The 18,637-nt window shown below is 31.8% G+C and overlaps 1 protein-coding gene across 3 annotated transcripts in view; it reads left to right on the top strand.

Annotated features, from left to right (window-relative positions):
- ATF7IP (activating transcription factor 7 interacting protein) overlaps positions 1-18,637 on the top strand; it is a 147,369-nt gene that overhangs the window by 65,597 nt on the left and 63,135 nt on the right. Inside the window, exon 1 of one of the 3 annotated variants that reach the window (XM_052001597.1) lies at positions 12,534-12,893. The exons of 1 other annotated variant lie outside the window; for it this stretch is intronic. Coding sequence is in view for 1 of the 2 variants with exons in the window: in XM_052001595.1 (XP_051857555.1) it covers positions 17,295-17,320 (26 nt within the window). In the remaining variant the exon portion in view is untranslated. Of the gene's footprint in view, positions 1-12,533; positions 12,894-16,861; positions 17,321-18,637 lie in introns of those variants that run through there. One more of the 3 variants, XM_052001595.1, reaches the window with a different exon arrangement.

Below are 18,637 nucleotides of genomic sequence, written 5' to 3'. Positions count from 1 at the left end.
TATCAGGTTCCAATGTCATATAAAATTGCACCTATTTTATTGTAAGATTAATTCAGAAAATATTGAAATTAGACAATTTTGTTTATTTAGACACCTATCTAGAGGGGTCTCTGTTTATGAAACACTAGAAGGGAAAAGACGGCCTTGCTCATGTTAAAAAATATGAATTACAAAGTGAGAGTAAGTAGGGACTTGAATGTGATTCTTCAGCAAAATAATGTTTTGAATTTAAATGCAGTTTTCCTATATTTCCCTGAAAGTTAAAATTTTGAACAACCTGAGGATACCATAATACATTATTTGAACGTTCCCTACTGCTGAGTTGTTGTTTTTTTAAAGGAGATAATAACAGGTAAACTTTATTTTATCCAGTGCAAGAATAAAACTTTTTACTGCTAATAGTGCATATATGTTTAGACTAGACCTAGGAGTCATAGTGTAATTTTCTTAAGACTTTTGTGAGGCAGAATTTACTTTCTCTCTCGTTTGCCAGTTTACCAACTACTTGGTTTATTAAGCTAAAATCTACAATATTTATTTTAATTTGTTTTTAACAATAGAAAAGGAAAAAAACCCTCAGGCATTGACCTGTTAATTAGTACATTTAAGAAAAGTTTTGTATTCACTTCTAATTCTACCTTAGCAGCTCATGTATATATAAGTGGTTATAATGTATTTTTATAATTTAGATAAATAATGCATGCTAGCACTTAGTGTTTTAAGGAATGTAGAGGCATTATTGGTTAAAATAATTTGTGTGTATGAGTAAATCTTTATTAAGTATCTACTATTTACCATACTTAAACATTGGGGGTACAAAAAAGGCAAAAGAAATTTAAGTCCAATGGAACAGATTGCATGCAAACAAATGAGATGTAAACAGGATAAATTGGAATGAATTAACCGAGGGAAGGCTCTAGCATTAAGGTTTCCTATAGAAGGTGAGATTTTTGCTGAAGAAAGCAGGGGAAACCCAGAGAGCTGAAGGAGAGAATTCTAGATAGAGGGAACAATCAGTGAAAATGCTTGAGGTTAAGAGATGGAGTTTTTTGTGCTAGGAATAAGCAGGCTAGTGTCACTTCTCAGAGGGTAGGTTAGGTGAAATAAGGTGTTAAAAAGTTAGGGGTGGTAAGGTAGTGGTAGGGAGGAGATAAACATCAGCTTGTAAAGGGCTTTAAATGTCAGAGAATTTTATATTTGATTCTTGAGTTGATAGGGATCCAGTGGGGTTTAATAAATAGATTATATAAGTAGTCAGATCTTCATTTTATGAAGATCACTTTGACAGCTGAGTAAAGAAGGGGTCAGTCCAGCAAAGTGTAGCAGTAGTTCCAATATGAGGTAATGAGGGTTGACACCAGGGTGGTAGCAGTGAGCATTTTGGAGAGGTTTTTATAAGTACTGTCTATCTGGCCATCCATTCACCCATGTATTTATCCATTCATTCATTTATTGAAAGACTAACTGGAACCAAACAATAGGGCTTGGATATAGCGATCTTTTGTGTCGAAGAGTCAAGGATGATACCTAGGTTTCAAGCTTTGGTAATTAGGAAACTGGTGTTGAAAAAGAGTAAATATGGCATAATGATAGCGTGCTGGCTTCTGAGCCAGTTAGCTAGCCCTGGATTCAAGTGCTGTCTCCACTTGTACTGTCTCAGTGACCCTGGACAAGTCACTTAACCTATTCAATATCCGAGGTAACTTTCTAAGATAATATACTATAGAAAAGGTTTCAGCATGTTTTGTAGGACTTTCTTGATTCTTATATTACTGAAATCACAGATCAAACCTCTCCATTGTCACTGTTTGATAAATCTCAAAACACCGCTTAATGACATCAGCCTATTTTGAGAAGAAATATATATAAGTCTATAACTTAATAGAGATCATAGTTACAATGTTTGCATTTTAAATAGGCATGTATTAAATGATAATCTATTCTTTTGCATACAGCAGTCCATGTCATTCTAAAATATTACTCTCTGCTTTTCCAACCAAACCCTAACCATACTTCAAAATGGCTTATATAGTTAGTAAGGATTTGGTAGAAAGGATCATAATTATTGTTTATGTAGGAAAAGAACAACTACTTAAGAAACCTAGCAGTTTTTTTATTTTTTTAAAAACAGCATTTACCCCTATGAAGGCTTTTCTGATTTTTCAAACTACCATATATTTAATTACTTACAACTCATTACATCAATTCTGTATATTTTTATATATGTTTTATTTGTCTTCCCCATTAGAATGGACATCCCTTCCTTCTGAGTAGGCGTTTTTCATTCTTTCTATTTTATTCCCTTCATTTAAATGCCCCTATCGGATAGTTTAGCTCCTATAACCATTGATTAATCTGTTTTGGTATTTAGCTGTTGAAAACATGAACATTTTTTTTCTATGAGTCTATGGGTGTTAAATCCAATCCCTGGGGGGCTCTGTCTTAGTAGGGATGTATAGTCACTGTGATGAGGAAAATTCTTACCAATGGAGATTTGAAATTTCTAGGGGCAGGGAGAAAATCTTAGTGACTTCCCTGGACTTATAATGTCAGAGGTGAAATTTAAAGTCAAATCTACTCGACTCCCAAGTCAGAAATGGTGGGGCAAGTTATGTTTCTAAGGATTCATACTTTGGCTTTTATTTGTTACTTTTGTAAACAGTTAAAGGAGTTTAATAAATTAGAAAAAAGATTAGTGGGTAGGATGTTCAATGGAATCCTAATGCACCAGTACTTTGCATTGTAGTTTGCCTAAAAAATAATACAGCCAAGCATTTGACAAATACAAAAACTGATCATCATGTTGTTAAAACAGGGAAGAAAAATTAAGGAATTTGAGCAGAATTAGTCATGTACATTGTCCCTTGCTTCAAAGTAATGGTGCCAAATCATGGGTGTCATCTTCCCAGAAATGGGTTATGATATTTTACTAAATATAGTAATAAAACAATTGATCAACATCTAAGACCACTATTTGAAGCTTAGACTAAAAAAATCAAAGCAAAACAAAACAAAAAAAAAGCACTAAATTTGAGCAGGTAAAGACATAATAGTTTTGTCAATTTTATTTCATGCAGAGAAAGCAGTTACCCATGTTTGTGTATTGCAGTCCTTTTTAGCTGTGGTTTTATGAGAGACTATTTCTTATTTCAAGGATTGCCAAAACATTTGTTTTAGTGCAAATTATACTTAAAAATGTGTCATGGAGCACTTTTAAGGATGATGGAGGAAGTTACAGAATCAAATACTAGTAGATTTTAAAGATAATTTAATTATAAGCAAAGTCATATTTTAAAAATGAATTGAAGATTGTTATTCAGGGGAATTATTCACTCACCACATTCTATAATAATATAAAAATAATTGATGATAGAAACTTCTATATTGAAAGTAGGATCAGGAAAATGAATTAAGTTCTTAACTGTTTGTTTCTGGAAGCTTTTCATGTCTCTTTAAATTTTTATTCTGCTTTAGTCTTGTCTCCTATCAAATTACAAGTATTACTGAGTCAAATAGCAAATGACACCACACTTTTACTTTGGTGAAACATTTGATCAAATAATAAAGAGAAATCAATTTCTTAATAGCATTCGTTAACCTGTTTTGAAATTGTTGATATTGAAATACCTTTTTTTTTTTTCAGTCCAACTTTGTTTTCACACAGTCTGAATTCTTGGTTTAGTACTTGCCCTCATATGCTTCCCTTGTTGCTGGGCAGGCTATGTGGAAACAGTGTCTTATTGGTTTTCAGGCAGCTGCTTCTTAGAGCCAATCAGATAGTGAGTGAATTTCAGTTCTCTCCCGGTACTGAAGTTGGAAAGCATCAAATGATTTATTTTTCCTGTTGGGAGAGTGTGTAAGCTAAAGGATATGGCTGCTGCAGGCTCCCTCTGGGGTATGTTTGAAAAATTACAAGGTTCATCTGTGTTTGAAAGATAAAAAAATTTGGTTTAAAAAAATGTGTTAATCTATGTAAGTTAATCTAGAAAATATTGAATATAAGCTCTAAAATTTTTTCCAGTGATAAAATCCCTTGTATTTGTTTTATAATTTAAATATTGAATAAGAAATTGGTATAATGAAATGCAAAAATTTCCTCAGAACTTTTGTGAAATTTATTTTCTAATCAAGGCATTTTCCTTTATTTTTGGAAGAGGTGATTCAAGTCTTTTTATAATTTATTTATTTCAAAGGGAGTAAACAGACCACTTTTAAAGCTTTTGAATTTATATGAGTTTAAAACATTTTTAAAGCAATCAAGATGCATTCTTTTTAGGAATTGGGAATTTTAAAATAATTAGATCCATTAAACAAGTTCAGTACATAGTAAAACATAGAGAAGCATAAGAATCTTAAAAAATCAGGATAAAAATCTAACACTTGAAATCAGGAAAATATAGCAACATTTACTGATAGATGGACAAAACAAACTCTTTTATATTGAATTTAATATTGTTTTGTTTACCTCTTTTCATTTATAAATGATATAATGTTGAACTTAATTTTTAGACATTCTCATTTTCATGCTGCAAATGTTTTCTAGAGTAATGTGACCTTGTTCAGGGCTAATCTTTGGTTCTCTAGATAGCAATTCATTCCACATCTAGAAAAATTGGTGGTAGTCGTTAAGCTAAGAATAGTTTTCACTAACCACATAGGGCTTACTTATTAAACAATTTATATTATTTTGTGTTAGATTTATTGTATTGTGTACAGTAGACTTGGACTTTGATGAATATTGTATTCTAGATTACTTATATTATACAAAGAACCACACTGCTTTGTGTTCCTTGTTTTGTTTAACTCTCCTTCTCTGTGACCTTCTCATTGTCTGTCTCCTGTTGCCAGGCAGGATTCAGAAGGCTGCTTGCTCATTGGCTGACTTGTGAACAGCTCTTGAACAGCTTCTTAAAATTCTTGAGCTTTTTGAGATGGCAGATTGTAGGCTAATACTTCTCTTTGTTGTTTCATTGGAGTGATTTTTTAATGGAACAGAGGAGAAAATATACAGTTTTGTATAGGAAGCAGCCTTTTTAATTTTATTCGAGGAGAAATTTTAATTTTACTAGTTCATTCTTGATTATTTTAATTCTTTCAGTAGTGAAAAACCTTTGCTAATAATGAAAGATAGTTTATTAGAGATAAATTATTACCAGAAAACTTCTAGTAATTTTCAGCCTTAGTATATAACAACACAATTAAAAATACAATAGTATATAAAAACACAAAAGCCTTTAAAATTGCTCTATCAAATGATATTTATTTATTTTTTTGTTTTTGCCATAAGAGCAAAAATAATGAAAGGCACAAGTTGATTAACTTTTTGGATATTTATGTCTGGCATTGGGAGCAGTTTTCTATTCTAAAATGTAAGCATTTTATCCTGAGGAAAAAATGTAAAAACCACATGATGCAAATATTGCTAACCAAAGAAATAATTTTTAAAAATGTAGAATGATTATAATAAAGTCACCATCACGAAAAGCTCCAAAATGATACTTATTAAATACATTGTAGCATTTAAAAAATAGCATTTAGACTACATTACCCAGCTCAGAGAGAGGTTCCACCCTTTTTTTGATATGTAGCCTCTCTAAGAATTCCTTTTATTGATGCAAAGCAGATTTTCAGAACGAGGTAGCTGATTGGCTTGCACAAATATGGCTAAACCGGTCTGAACTGGTTTACCAGATACTACTTCCTTGTTACTTCGATTTTATTTTTCATTACCTTCAGTGCCTGTAAAAGATCTGTTAATGGCTGCAGTATGCTCCCTTGTGGGTGTGGATGGTAATTATTCTTTAATTCTCTTTACAATTCAATATGATTTATTTAAAAATCAAATGATAGTTTTGTGATGAAACTACTTATTTAATAAGAGTTCTTGATTGTGCTTGTTTTATGTAATGTTTGACTTTATAATGTTTTGGATATTAAGAATGTAATTTCCTATTTCATATTTAAATTACCAAGTGAAATATTCCTAGAGGATCCTGTTTATGACATCTTTGTTTTGTTTTGTTGGCATTATTATAGATATCTATATATAGATATAAACATATATATGTAAATAAGATAATGTATATTTTCAAACAGTATGAAGATATATATCTGTGTGAAGAATATTTAGTTTTAGATTAATTGTGTATAGCTGCCAGAATATGAAGTATTCTTGTAATAACTCTAGAATGAGGATCATATTCCAAAATGCCTTTTCTTTTACTATTTACTTGTATTGCTTAAAAGGATTTTTTGGTCATTAAAAAAAATCAAGTTGACAGAATTTTCAAATTATAAATTAACTTAGCTTGTCCTTGCAACTTGAAATAGAAAACTATTTGCTTGCATTGTGAGTGCTCTTCTGATTCGATCCTTTTTGAGTCATTTGCAGCTTAGTTAGAGTCATTTTTTGTGATAGACTAAACAGGGTGCAGGATAGTAAATAAATTTGTGACTACCCCCACAATATCCTTTTTCCAGTGCATTAAAACTTTTTATAAAACAATTTTCTCAGAGTAACCTGTATATGTAATCCAAGTAGTTTTGTTTCCATTTTACAGATCAAGAAACTAAGGGTCAGAATTACATGCTATAAAGGGCTGTAGGAATTTCAACTCAAACCTAGGTTTCCGTGATTTTAAAACCATGATATTTTTTCATCCTACCTGGCTAACCTTCACTTTCTAGTTATTTGAGTTGTCCATAGAAGCTCTAGAGGCCATTTACTATCCCTAAATCTATGTTGACATGACCCTTGGGCCCCAGCTTATATGTGTAGATCCTTCACTGTAATGTGAAATAACATGCAGGAAGCTTTGTAGCTTTATTGAAGCTCTAAGTGAACATGGCTCTGGCCTTTCCTTGAAAATATGGGTTTCTTAGCTTCTTGGGGCCTGATTTAGGAATAGTTACTACCTTCTTAGCAAGCCCCAGACTTAGCATGCCTACAGTCTACTGCACACTGGCACAATGATTCCTTTTTCCTGTGGAATGTTTAAAAAAATTGAATTTTCGTACAATTCTTGATTTACAAAGAATTTATAATCCAGGTGGTAGAAGGGAGTGTGGGGGGGAAGAAAGCAGTTGGAGACTTAACCAATATTATCTTTGTTTTGCTTCTTTGTTTCTTATCTGTGTCTACAGAAGTCTTCTTACAGTTATCTATCTCTTTAAGACTTATTTTAGCCTTTATATAGAAGTGTACATCCTAGGGTTATTAGACCTCTCCTGTAGCTTTTTTTTCTTACCAAGCAACAAGAAAGGAATCCTATGAAGCATTAGTAACTTCTGATTTTAGATTGTGATACAAGTAGGTTTCTTTCCCTTTTAAAGATTCTTAATTATTTGAAGCTGGAGGTAAAATAAATATTGCTGTTGTATTGAATAATCAGATTTGTTTCCTAAATGCTTTAATGTATTACACAACTCAATTCAGCAAGCATTTATTAAGACCATAACTATGATAAGAAACAAAAATGAAACAAACAAAAACAAAAAACAGTTTCCTGAAGGAGCTTACATCTTCCTGGAGGTAAGAAATAGAAATTTTATATAGATATATAGTTATAGATATGTCTTTCTGTCTCTCTGTCTCTGTCTCTGTCTCTTTCTCACACATACAAAAAATGAGAATTGAATGGAGAGTTAAGAGATTGGAAGTAGGAATTCCAATTAGGAAGCTAGGAAAGAAATGAAGAAAACCTGAGTGGTAAAGAAATGGAGAGAAAGAGAATATTTGTGGTAAAGGATGAGAAAATAGATTATTTAATACTTGACATCTGATCACTTGCTAAAACTAAGGATGATTAGGTGGGGAGGCACAGCAACAGGTGAGGAATTTAATAATTTTTAAAGATGGTGGTACCAAAAAGAGGGAATTTAGGTGACTCCAACATTGTTAAGATTCCTTATAAGTTTTTTTTTCCTTTGGTGGTTCTTTTATACTTTTAATTTCATTTTTAAACATTGGACTTGTGCTGTTAAATTAGGTATTTTTATAGCTAATCTTTCATTGCTTTAAAGTTTCCAGCCTTGCTGGCTAAATGTAATTGTGCATAGTGTGTTCTGACAATTTATTTCCTTATTTTGATTTCACCCGAAATCATTTTTATTAGTAATTTTATTTTTCTCTATCTTTTTCATCATTAGCTAAATGCTTGTTACTTTTATTAGTTTTCTTAGAGCTTCTAAATTTTATGATCATTTAAAGCGTTTTTGTTTTCCAGTTTATCTTTCTCTAATTTTTAAGATGTCTTTTTTTTTTTTTTGGTGCTAATTTTGGTGTTACTTGATTTTTTAAGAAATTAAGGAGGGGCAGCTAAGTGGCACAGTGGAAAGAACACCAGCCCTGAACTCAGGAGGACCTGACTTCAAATGTGGTCTCAGACACTTAACACTTCCTAGCTGTGTGACCCTGGGCAAGTTACTCAACCCCAATTGCTCAGCAAAAAAAAAAAGAAAAAAGTTAAGGAATGCTCTTGTTCTTATTATGCATATTCTCACAAATAATTACTTCCTGAGTTCTTTTTATTTTGTAACTCAGAAATTTTTTTTATATTGTATCTCATTGTTAATCTTTTTTAACAGTTATTTTTCCTGATTTTTTTTGCCTTATTCATTATATTAATATATATTCAAAAGTCCTCATGTAGGTCTGTATCTCTTTTTCAAATTTCATTAATATCAGTAAATAATGTGCTTATCATTTCTGCTTTTTAAAATTTTATTTACTATTTCTTGGTGTCATGGCACATAGTTTATTTTTATAAAGGTGTCCTATAATATTGAAAAATATTTATATATTTAAATGCTAACATCCAGAGAACCCCCTTGCTTTTCTAGTTCTAAATTCTCCAAGTTTTATTTAGCTTTCTATTAGATTTTTCTAGGTCTGAGAAGAACACTAAAGACTCCTATAATTATTTTACTTTTATATTTTTTGTAACAAAAGAAAATTTGTTTTTTAATTTAGATGCTGTGCATATCAAGTTAAAAATTAGGTATTAATTCATTGTCTATGATTCCTTTAGGTACAAGATGTCTGTCTGTCTGTCTGTCTCTCCTTCTTTTCTAACCCTTTTCACTCTTTCTCTTCCTGTTCCTCTCCTATTCTTTTCCCTTCTCTCCCTTCTCCTTCACCCTCAAACAAATACAAACTTTTACTTGCAGGTATTTACCATACTAGTAGTAGAGGCTAGGGGAAATTGTCCTGCTACATCACCCTTAATTGAAAATGCAAGGGATAAAGTTAAAGAATTTACCATGTTCAGCATATGAGAAGAGAGAAGAAAGATTTTATCTCTTGATGCTGTGAATTTTTATCTTTGCTTTTTTTGCACAATTGCAATGTCTGTTTTTTTTTTGGGGGGGAAGGGGGGTTCGGGCAATTGGGGTTAAATGACTTGCCCAGGTCACACAACTAGAAAGTATTGTGTTTGAGATCACATTTGAACTCGGGTCCTCTTGACTTCAGGGCTGGTGCTCTTATCCTTTGCATCGCTTAGCTGCCTCACAATGCCTGCTTTTTTGGATTCATCTAAGAGACACACACACACACACACACACACACACACACACACACACACACACATTTATATATTATTCTTAGCTATTATTTTTGTTCTGTAGATGTTTTTACTTTTTAGGTGTATTTGGTTCACATTTTGCTAGGTTTTGTTTTGGCCATTTTATTGTCTTTCATTTTAATGGCTTTCTTAATCCATTCACATTTAAAATTGTAATTGTTAGGCTTGTTGTTCTCCATTTATGTTGTGTTGTTTTGTTTTGGTCCCTATCACAATCTATTTTTAAAATTTTTTACAATTTAAAAAAATCCTGTACTTAGCACCAAAATAAAAGAACCATTTCTATATAAAGAGCAAAATGGAAAAATAGAATTGCATTTGCATCCATGAATTTGCAAGTCCTACAGTTTTCTTTTCTTTGCAAGGGAGGAAATTTTTACAATAAAATTCAGAGTAATTTTCAGAACTGTTCTTGGAAACTTGCATTGTAAAAAGAGAAACAAACCAACTGACAGCTTGAGATCCCTGCCAATAGTATTTTATGATATATAAAAATAATATGCTTCTTTTAAAAAATAGTCTACTTAAAAAAGGTTCTGTTACCAAAAGACACTTGAATGGAGACACTATATTCAATTGCATTTAATTTAATTATAAAGTGCCTGGATACTTTATGGGTATAGTATGATACACTTGTCAAATGGGTATGGTATAATACGTTTGTCAGTTTGAATAGCTTAATTTGAATGATTCATAAACCCTATTTTTGGAAATTTGTGTGCAGAATTTTGTAAAAGTTAGCCTGTCATTTTTCTTTTGGTTCTATCTTGTATTTTTAGGAAAATACCGAAAATGTACTGCATAGGTAACTTGTTTATTAGAGGAAATGAATTTAAGATTTTTAAAAAAATACAAAGTTTTCACATTGTTTAAAACATCATTTTTTACATTTTAAGATTAACCCACAAACCCTGCTTTTTGGGGGGGCATTTTATACCAAAGTCCTTGCACTTCCAGAAAACTGTTCAATCCTACAGCATTTTGGATATTTACTATTCATTTTAAGCCTTACCTCCCCCCACCCCATTTACTTTGAATTTATTATGTTTATATGATGTCAATGTGGCATCATCTTTTTTTTTTTTTTTTTTTTTTTTTTTTTTTAGCCACTCCAAATAGAGAATAATGCTTCTGGGATCTTTCCTTTTAAAATTTTAAGGTTTCTTTTATATAATTTTGTTATATACTTTAAAAAAAATTCATGTTCCAAATTATTGACAGTTTGTTGCTCTAAGCCCATCCATCTTTTTCTCTTAATATTTGACTACATATAATTATACATATATTTTCTTTGTAAATTTTAATTTGCATATTTTGTTTTTATATCATTTTTTTCTAAACACATTCTTCCAATGTCATCATTTCTTCCCTGCCCTATTAAGAAAGGTAGGAAATAATTTTACTTTATAGTTAGTAAAATAGTATTTACTTTCGTAAAAGCCTATAAGTTTTCATCCAATAAACATTAAATGCTTTGTACATTACAATACATTATAATAAAAGTATGTATGATAAATGCTGAAGGTCATAACTAAGACAAGTAACATGTTATATAAATGCTTTAATGTACTAAATCTAATACAATGAGATCATCTTATGATCTTGGGGGATAGGTCCTAAAATAGAATAGTATTTTCACACTTGCAGATGAATTTATGATCTCTTGAATATTGATCCTCTATGTACAGATTACAGAATATTTATTTTCTAATCAACCTGTATGATTCTTTTATATGTTCTCTGCTAGATTCTTAGCTAGTTTTACTGGATGCATTCCTTAAGTTTTTTTTTTTTTTAAATTTCATAATCAGTTGCATTCCTGTTATTTCCTTAATTCATGACTTTTATCAACATTTTATCATTATTTTCTTTTATGATCTAATCTCCTTTGAAATGAGAATTTATTTTACAACATTTATTTGAAGTTTGCCTATTATTATGAGATTTAAAAGTTCTCATTCAAGAGTAGAGAAGATTTTTAATGCAAAAATAATAGTTAAGGAAGTTTTTTAAAATTTAAGACTCTGTAGTTGGTAGTTCACATTAATCCCTCACATCCTTCTACTCCTCCCCTCCCCCATCTGTGTGCAATCCTAAATCCTTACAATAAGGATTTTTGTTATATTTAATGATACTTTCTTGTATTAATTCTTCAAATTGCTCATGTCATACTTGAATTACTGAAAACTGATACACAGGAAATTATTATAAACACTATATAGAGTTGTAAATTGACAACTCTAGAGTGACATTATATAGGGGGATGATACTGGCAAGTTCATTGGTGGATTTGAGGGTCATTTAAAGGCTATCTATATATGTTACTTCGGATGTTGCTAGTAAATTACAAGATTTAGAATAGAAAGAAGGAAGGATTTGTGAGATAAATCTAGTACAATTTCTACCTAAAATGTTCAATCACTTCTTTGACATTGGCTTTACTTGAAGAATTCTAATGTCTTCAGTACATGATATGGCAAGCTATGGTTAACTTTTGGAAAACTTTGTTAAGGATTTTGCTTTGAATAAAGTCCAAAATTCCTTCTCATCAATCTTTACTCATTGGTCTCATTTTTTATTGTGTAGCACTAGCCAGAGCAAGATTGAACATCTTTTTCACAAACTCTTTTTAATAGGGACTTGTCACTGCCTCCGTTTCCATTATATCTACTTTTCAAGGAAGTACTCCTTAATGATCCAAATCAGGCCTAAATTATCAATAATCAACAACCCAGCAACTTTTAAAAAATTAAACCCTTGTTAAGTCAAGAATGCTAAAAGTAAAAAGTTAATGGGAGTGGTATCAGGTCTCAGATTTATTACTATGTTCTCTTTAGAGTGACAACGTTTATAATCTATTTCCTAAACTCAGCCATATATTTCTTCTTTCTTGGAACATAATCAAGCAAGAAATCATATGTCAATCATTTCACTCTCTGATCTCCCTAGGTCCAGGTATCTTCACCTTCACCCTGGCCATTTTCTGCCCTGCTTCTGCTTCAAAATGGACCTTCAACCATGCCTAGGAGGTGCTAAAGCACTCAGTTATGAACTCCATGAGCTCATGCATCCTCATCTTTACACTGGTCATTTTCATCCTGCTGCTGACTCACCCTTCAAACCAGAACTTCAGAGACCATTTCTGGGAGAAGCTAAGACATTCAGCTCTGAACTCCCTGGACCCATTCATTCATCCTCATCTTTACCTTGACCATTTTCAGATCTGTTGCTATGAATATCTCTTAACCTTTCTCCTCTTTAAGTAATCAAATCAACTCTATCATTAGCTTTGTAGATGGGATGTCAGTGGTATGTCCTAATGTTTCATTTATTATCCCTTGATCTGGGAGACCAAAACATCTTTTTTTTTTTTCCTGGTCACTAGAAAGGGAATGTTCTCTCTCCTTATTATAAACTTTAGAATAGGGATGTCTTGCTTTTGTATTTGAATTCCTAAGTGCATGAAATACCTGGTATGTGTCAGCCAGTATGCTAGGTGCTGGGGATAGAACAAAAGTTCAACAGTTTCTGGCATAAAGGAGTTTTTATTTTAATAAAGTAGGTGCAAATATATAGATAGATACATACACAGAATATTAGCAGCTCAGGGAGTAGAAAGGGCCTTATTCCAAGTCTTAGAGGAAATAAGGGATTTTAATAGCAAAGAATACCATTCTGAGCATAGAATAATTGTCAAGCCACAATGACTATGTGTCAGACATTGTGATAATGCAAAAACAATCCTGCTCTCAAAGAGCATATATTATAAGGGGAAAAACAGCATGTGAATGTGTACATGAAAGAGATTATCAGTCCATGTAGAGAATCTGAAAGAAGAAAGAAGGCATTAGTTGCTTTGGGCATCTCAATAGGCCTCCTGCAAGAAGAAGGTATTTGACCAACATCTTAAAGGAAGCCAAGTAAACTAGGAGATAAGAGGTCAAGGGCAGAGTGTTAAATTCATGATGGGTAGCCAATGCTAAAACATTGAGTCAAGAGATGTCATGTGTGAGAATTTTAGATTGTGTGGAGGGATTTAAAATATGTGGAAATATAGGAAAGGGCCAGGTTGCAAAAGGATTTTATATTTCATCTCAAAGATAACTTGGTGGAGTTTATTTGAAATGAGGGAATGGCGCTGAGAGGAGGGCAGGAAAGTGTGATACATGTATGAATAGTGGTAAAACAGGGAGACACCAAATAGGTGGCTCTAGTATTCCTATTTTACCTTTCTACTTATCCATACACGCTTGTTTTGTCTCATGCTTTTTCACTGTACTGTTTCTTAGATTTTTTCACAGAAGAAATGTCATTTTGATCTATGAGGGCTACATTTGTGATTTCTTATTTATCCCTGAATTGAGGCCTTGAAATTTTGTTAATCCCCTTTCTTCTTTGATATTTGTCAATCAGCAGGAAAACATTAAATACCTATAATTAAAATTAATAAGCACTATATTAGGATCATAGATCTTGGATCTAGAACAGGCTTTTAAGGCCTTTGAGTTCAACCATCTCATTTTCTTTTGTATCTGCTGCTTATTGTGGTATATGGTTTAGTAGCTGACATATGGTATGTGGGCAGTTTCTTTCCTACTCAGTTTTCTGCTTAAAGGCCTTTTATAAAATTGTAGTTTTCAGGCAAATTTAAACTTACAGAAATCCACATGCCCTTCCCAGATGCTATCTTCTGGACTAGCAGTTCATTCACCACCTTTTTTCCCCCCCTGAAGCTCCTACCTATTAGCAGTAATGATGAAAAATACTACCTGCACTCTTACAATGTTCAGATTCTTAGCCCAGTATAATGCCTAACGAGAAGCAGGAGTTCTTTCAAGTGTTGCTCTCATTTGCGCATAGATAAATTATTAGAAGTGAGTAAGTAATAGCAAATTTTCAGGATATCAGATGCACATCTACTGAAGCTGCATTTCTCCTTATTTTTCACATCAGCTATGAAGCAGATAGCTGCTTCATTACCCTCTCAAAGTAACCAATCACCACTACTTGGTTTGTTTGTTTTTTTCCCTCTGACCAGTTTCAATAGCTTCTCTCCAAGTACCATGTATAAGATTCTCCTGATCATTTTTTTAAACTAGCAAAGCTTCTTTGGAGAGGTCCATCTCTTTTCCTGGAAAGTTCCCTTAATCTATAACATGGAGTTCTCAAAGGACAATAGTTGTCCTATGCTCTGATTGCTTTGGCAAGTACTTGTTTCAAGACCTTCTCATTGCTGATTGTTATTGTTCTTAAACTATGGGTTTTAAAATTGTACATAGTATTCCAGATATGGTCTGGCTTGGGAAGAACATATATATGAATGGATTCTAAATTTACATAATTTAATGCACCCTGAAATTATTTTGGCTGCCATGGCTCAGTGAAAGTTATTTTGCTATAATTCTTATTTTGAAAACACATATTTCTTCTAATATGATTGATATATTAGGAAATAATTTTGAACATAATTAGAATTTCATATTTGCTTATGTTCTATTTTTTCCCTCATGAGAAATGATAAATTTATAAAACTGTACCTAACTGTGAACTGAGCTATGTAAGAATACAGAAACGTATATGCATGTGTTTCAAATATCTGCCTGCTATCTTTTTTTTTTTTTATGTTTGTGAACTTTGATATATATAAATTCAACATTTTAAATATGTCTAAGCATCCTGATTCAAAAACACCAATCATCATATAAAAGGAAAGATTTTGGAGAGAAGTTTGAAATAGTAAAGCATTTTAAAGGAAATGAAGAGAACATTTGATATCTCCCCAGCAGCAGGAATAAAGAATTCACATGGTGGTGATCATCAGAAACAAAAAACCTATGAAAATATTAAAAAAAAAAAATCCAATGCTGGAAGTGTTGTTCCCATAATCCCCATGTGCCCTGTGGTTATTATTGCACAGTTTTGAATAGTATAGTGACTTTTTAAAAATAAAATTAATTGACTTATAATCAATTTTTATTTCTTTAAAAATTCTAATATTTTGCTTCAGTTATTTGTTTTACATGATTTGAAATTGTTCACAAGATTGTGATATGTTCTTTAACATTATACATTAGATATTAAACATACCTTTCAACAGTCTATTTCCCGAGTCTAACTTTCATTATATAGCCTATATGTTTTCTAACCAAGCAAGTTCTCAGGCTATTGAAGCATGTTTATCATCATCTCTTGGATAGATGGCTTTATTTTTAAATTTTTAAAAAATAATTTTTTATTTAAAAATAAAAGCTATATATTATATACGGATAATTTTTAACATTTTTTTTTTAAGTTCCAGATTTTCTCTCTCCCTTTCCCCTTTCTAGACAGTAAGCAATTTAATATAAGTTATACATATTTAAATCATGCAAAGCTTACTACCATATTAGTTATGCTGTGAAGGAACACACATACATATAGACACAGACACAGACACACACACACACACACACGGAAAAACCATTTTTAAAAAGGTGTAGGAAATGCAAAATCCAGATTCCATCACTTCTTTCTGTGGGGATGAATAGCATTTTTTATCGTGAGCTCTTTGGAATTATCTTAGATCCCTTGTATTGCTAAAAATAGCTAAGTCATAGTTGCTCATTGTACAGTATTGCTTATTTCTGTGTACGGTATTCTGGTTCTGCTCACTTTATTTTACCTCAATTCATTTAAGTCCTTCCAGGTTTTTCTGAAATCAGCTTGCTCATTTCTTACAGTATAGGTAATATTCTATTACAGTCATGTACCACAACTTGTTCAACCATTCCCCAAATGATAGGCATTCCTTCAATTTCCAATTCTTTGCTACTACAAAAAGCTATTATAAATATTTTTGTACAAATAGGTTCTTTTCCCTTAAGCTTCTAGATATTGTGTGTTCATAGTGTTGGAGGGAAAAAATAGCACCAAGGAGAACAGTGTCCCTGTAGCATTCGATGTAGTTGACATCTATCTGTTAATATTTGTTCTGTTTTGAATTTAATATTATTTGGTCTGAATATCACTTCAAACATTTACTAACTTCATTACAATTGACAAATGATAGGGGGAAGTAAACAAGCCTTTTATTAAATGCTTATTGTTGGCCAGGCATTGTGCTAAGTGCTTTATATATATCATTTCATTTGATCTTCACAACAATCCTCAGAGGTAGATGCTATTATTATCTCCATTTTTACAGTCAAGGAAATTAAGGCAAATGGGTATCTAGTGACTTGCTCAGGATCACACAGCTAGTAAGTGCCAGAGACTGCTGGAGTTGAACTCAATTCTTTGGGACTTAGAATCTAGAACTCTATCCATTGTGCCACTTGACTGTCACTTTTAACTACTTAGAACCTCAATTTCTTTTCTGAAAATTGGTTATAACTATTTTTTCATCGTATTTCAGTGTTGCTTCCCCTAGTTCAGAAGTTCACACCGGGATTTTATCATTTTGTATCATTTCTGTAGGTAAAATTATCATAAGAACTTTTTTTTCTATAGCTTCTCTATTACTCTTCTTACAGTGTTTTTTAATAAGTTTTTATTGGTCTTAAATTTCTTATGTCATCAACGTTGTTCCCAGTATTCCTTAAATTTCCCCTTCCCAGAGAGCCATCCCATATAATGAAGATGTGTCATTTTTTTTTAAGAGGAAAGAAAAACAGCATAACTGAAGAAATGCATTGACAAAATCCAAAAATAGATGCAATATATGTTACCTACATGTGGACCTATCACTTCCTGAAGGGGTCAGTTGAGGATGTTCTCCCATATCTATTCATTCAATACTTGATCTTCTTAATTTTTATTCCTTTTTTTGGGGGGGAAGGTATGTGTGGTGGTTTATTTATATTGTGATTATTGTGTATATTGTTTTCTTGATTCTGCCTGTAAGATTTCACACAGACCTTTCCATGCTTAACTATATTTATCACACCTATGATTTCTTCAAGCATGGTAATAATCCATATGAATGGGCTTCCATTTATGCATTCCCTAATCATTCTTTTGGTTTCCAGTTCTTTATATTTTGGTGTATGTGGAATTTCTTTGTGGCATTTCAGTTATTTCGGAGATAGGGCTTACTTCATAAATTTCATAAATCTTAGGGCAAATGTTTATCCTATTTAATTGGAATAAAGATCTGAAATTCCTGTATTTCTAAAAATGTTTCATTGAAAGACTATTAGGAAACACATACCTATATAAAGAGCATCATCTTTAATCATTTGCCTACCATTGTTAAGATAAAACATTTACTCCAAGAAGATACTTTTATCTTCCAGGCAGTTTTATTGTAAAGGTCAATCTATAAAATAAGTAAAAGTAAGCAGTTATTTAATGCAGAAGAAAATTTCATTTTATTTTCAAAATGGGGCTTAAGAGCAAAATTTTAATTTTCATAGTGTAAATATTAGCCTTGCTGGTTCTTTTTGAGGTACTTTTAAATGATCATACAGAATGTAGAAGAATATTTGTCTTCAATTATAATCTTGAAAATCTTTAAAACTAATTTTTAAAAAATTAAAAGTAGCACTGGACTTGAAGTTATAAGTGACCTGTATTCAAATTCTATTTTTCTATATCTTATTGCTTTTATGACATTGGACAAACCATTCAACCTTAGCCTTGGTTTCCTAACATGTAAAATTGCTGCGATAATACTAATAGTACATTTTTTATAAATTGCAAATGAGGTGATATGCTTTGTAAAACTTTATTTATTAAATAAAATGTCAGATATTAGAGATTACTGTTACTGTTTAGAGACAAAACTAGCAAAGACAGTGTGAAAGTGAAATGAAGATAGTCATTTTAAAAGGGAGGACACTTGACCTATTGGTAAGCACGTTGGTCCCCAATATTTCTGTACTTAACATAAATATTCTCCTTTTTTAATGTTAGTCTGGCATAATATATACTGATAATGATATTTAGGGAAAACTCAAAAGAATGAATAGGGGCTTGTAGCAAGCATTGTAGTTTTTTCCCCCCCTTAGACAGTTGGGGTTTAAGTGACATGCCCAGGGCCACACAGCTAGAAAGTGTTAAGTGTCTGAGACCAG

This window comes from Antechinus flavipes, chromosome 5, assembly GCF_016432865.1.
Source record: "Antechinus flavipes isolate AdamAnt ecotype Samford, QLD, Australia chromosome 5, AdamAnt_v2, whole genome shotgun sequence".
NCBI lineage: Eukaryota > Metazoa > Chordata > Mammalia > Dasyuromorphia > Dasyuridae > Antechinus > Antechinus flavipes.
This window is presented reverse-complemented; position numbering and strand designations above follow the sequence as displayed.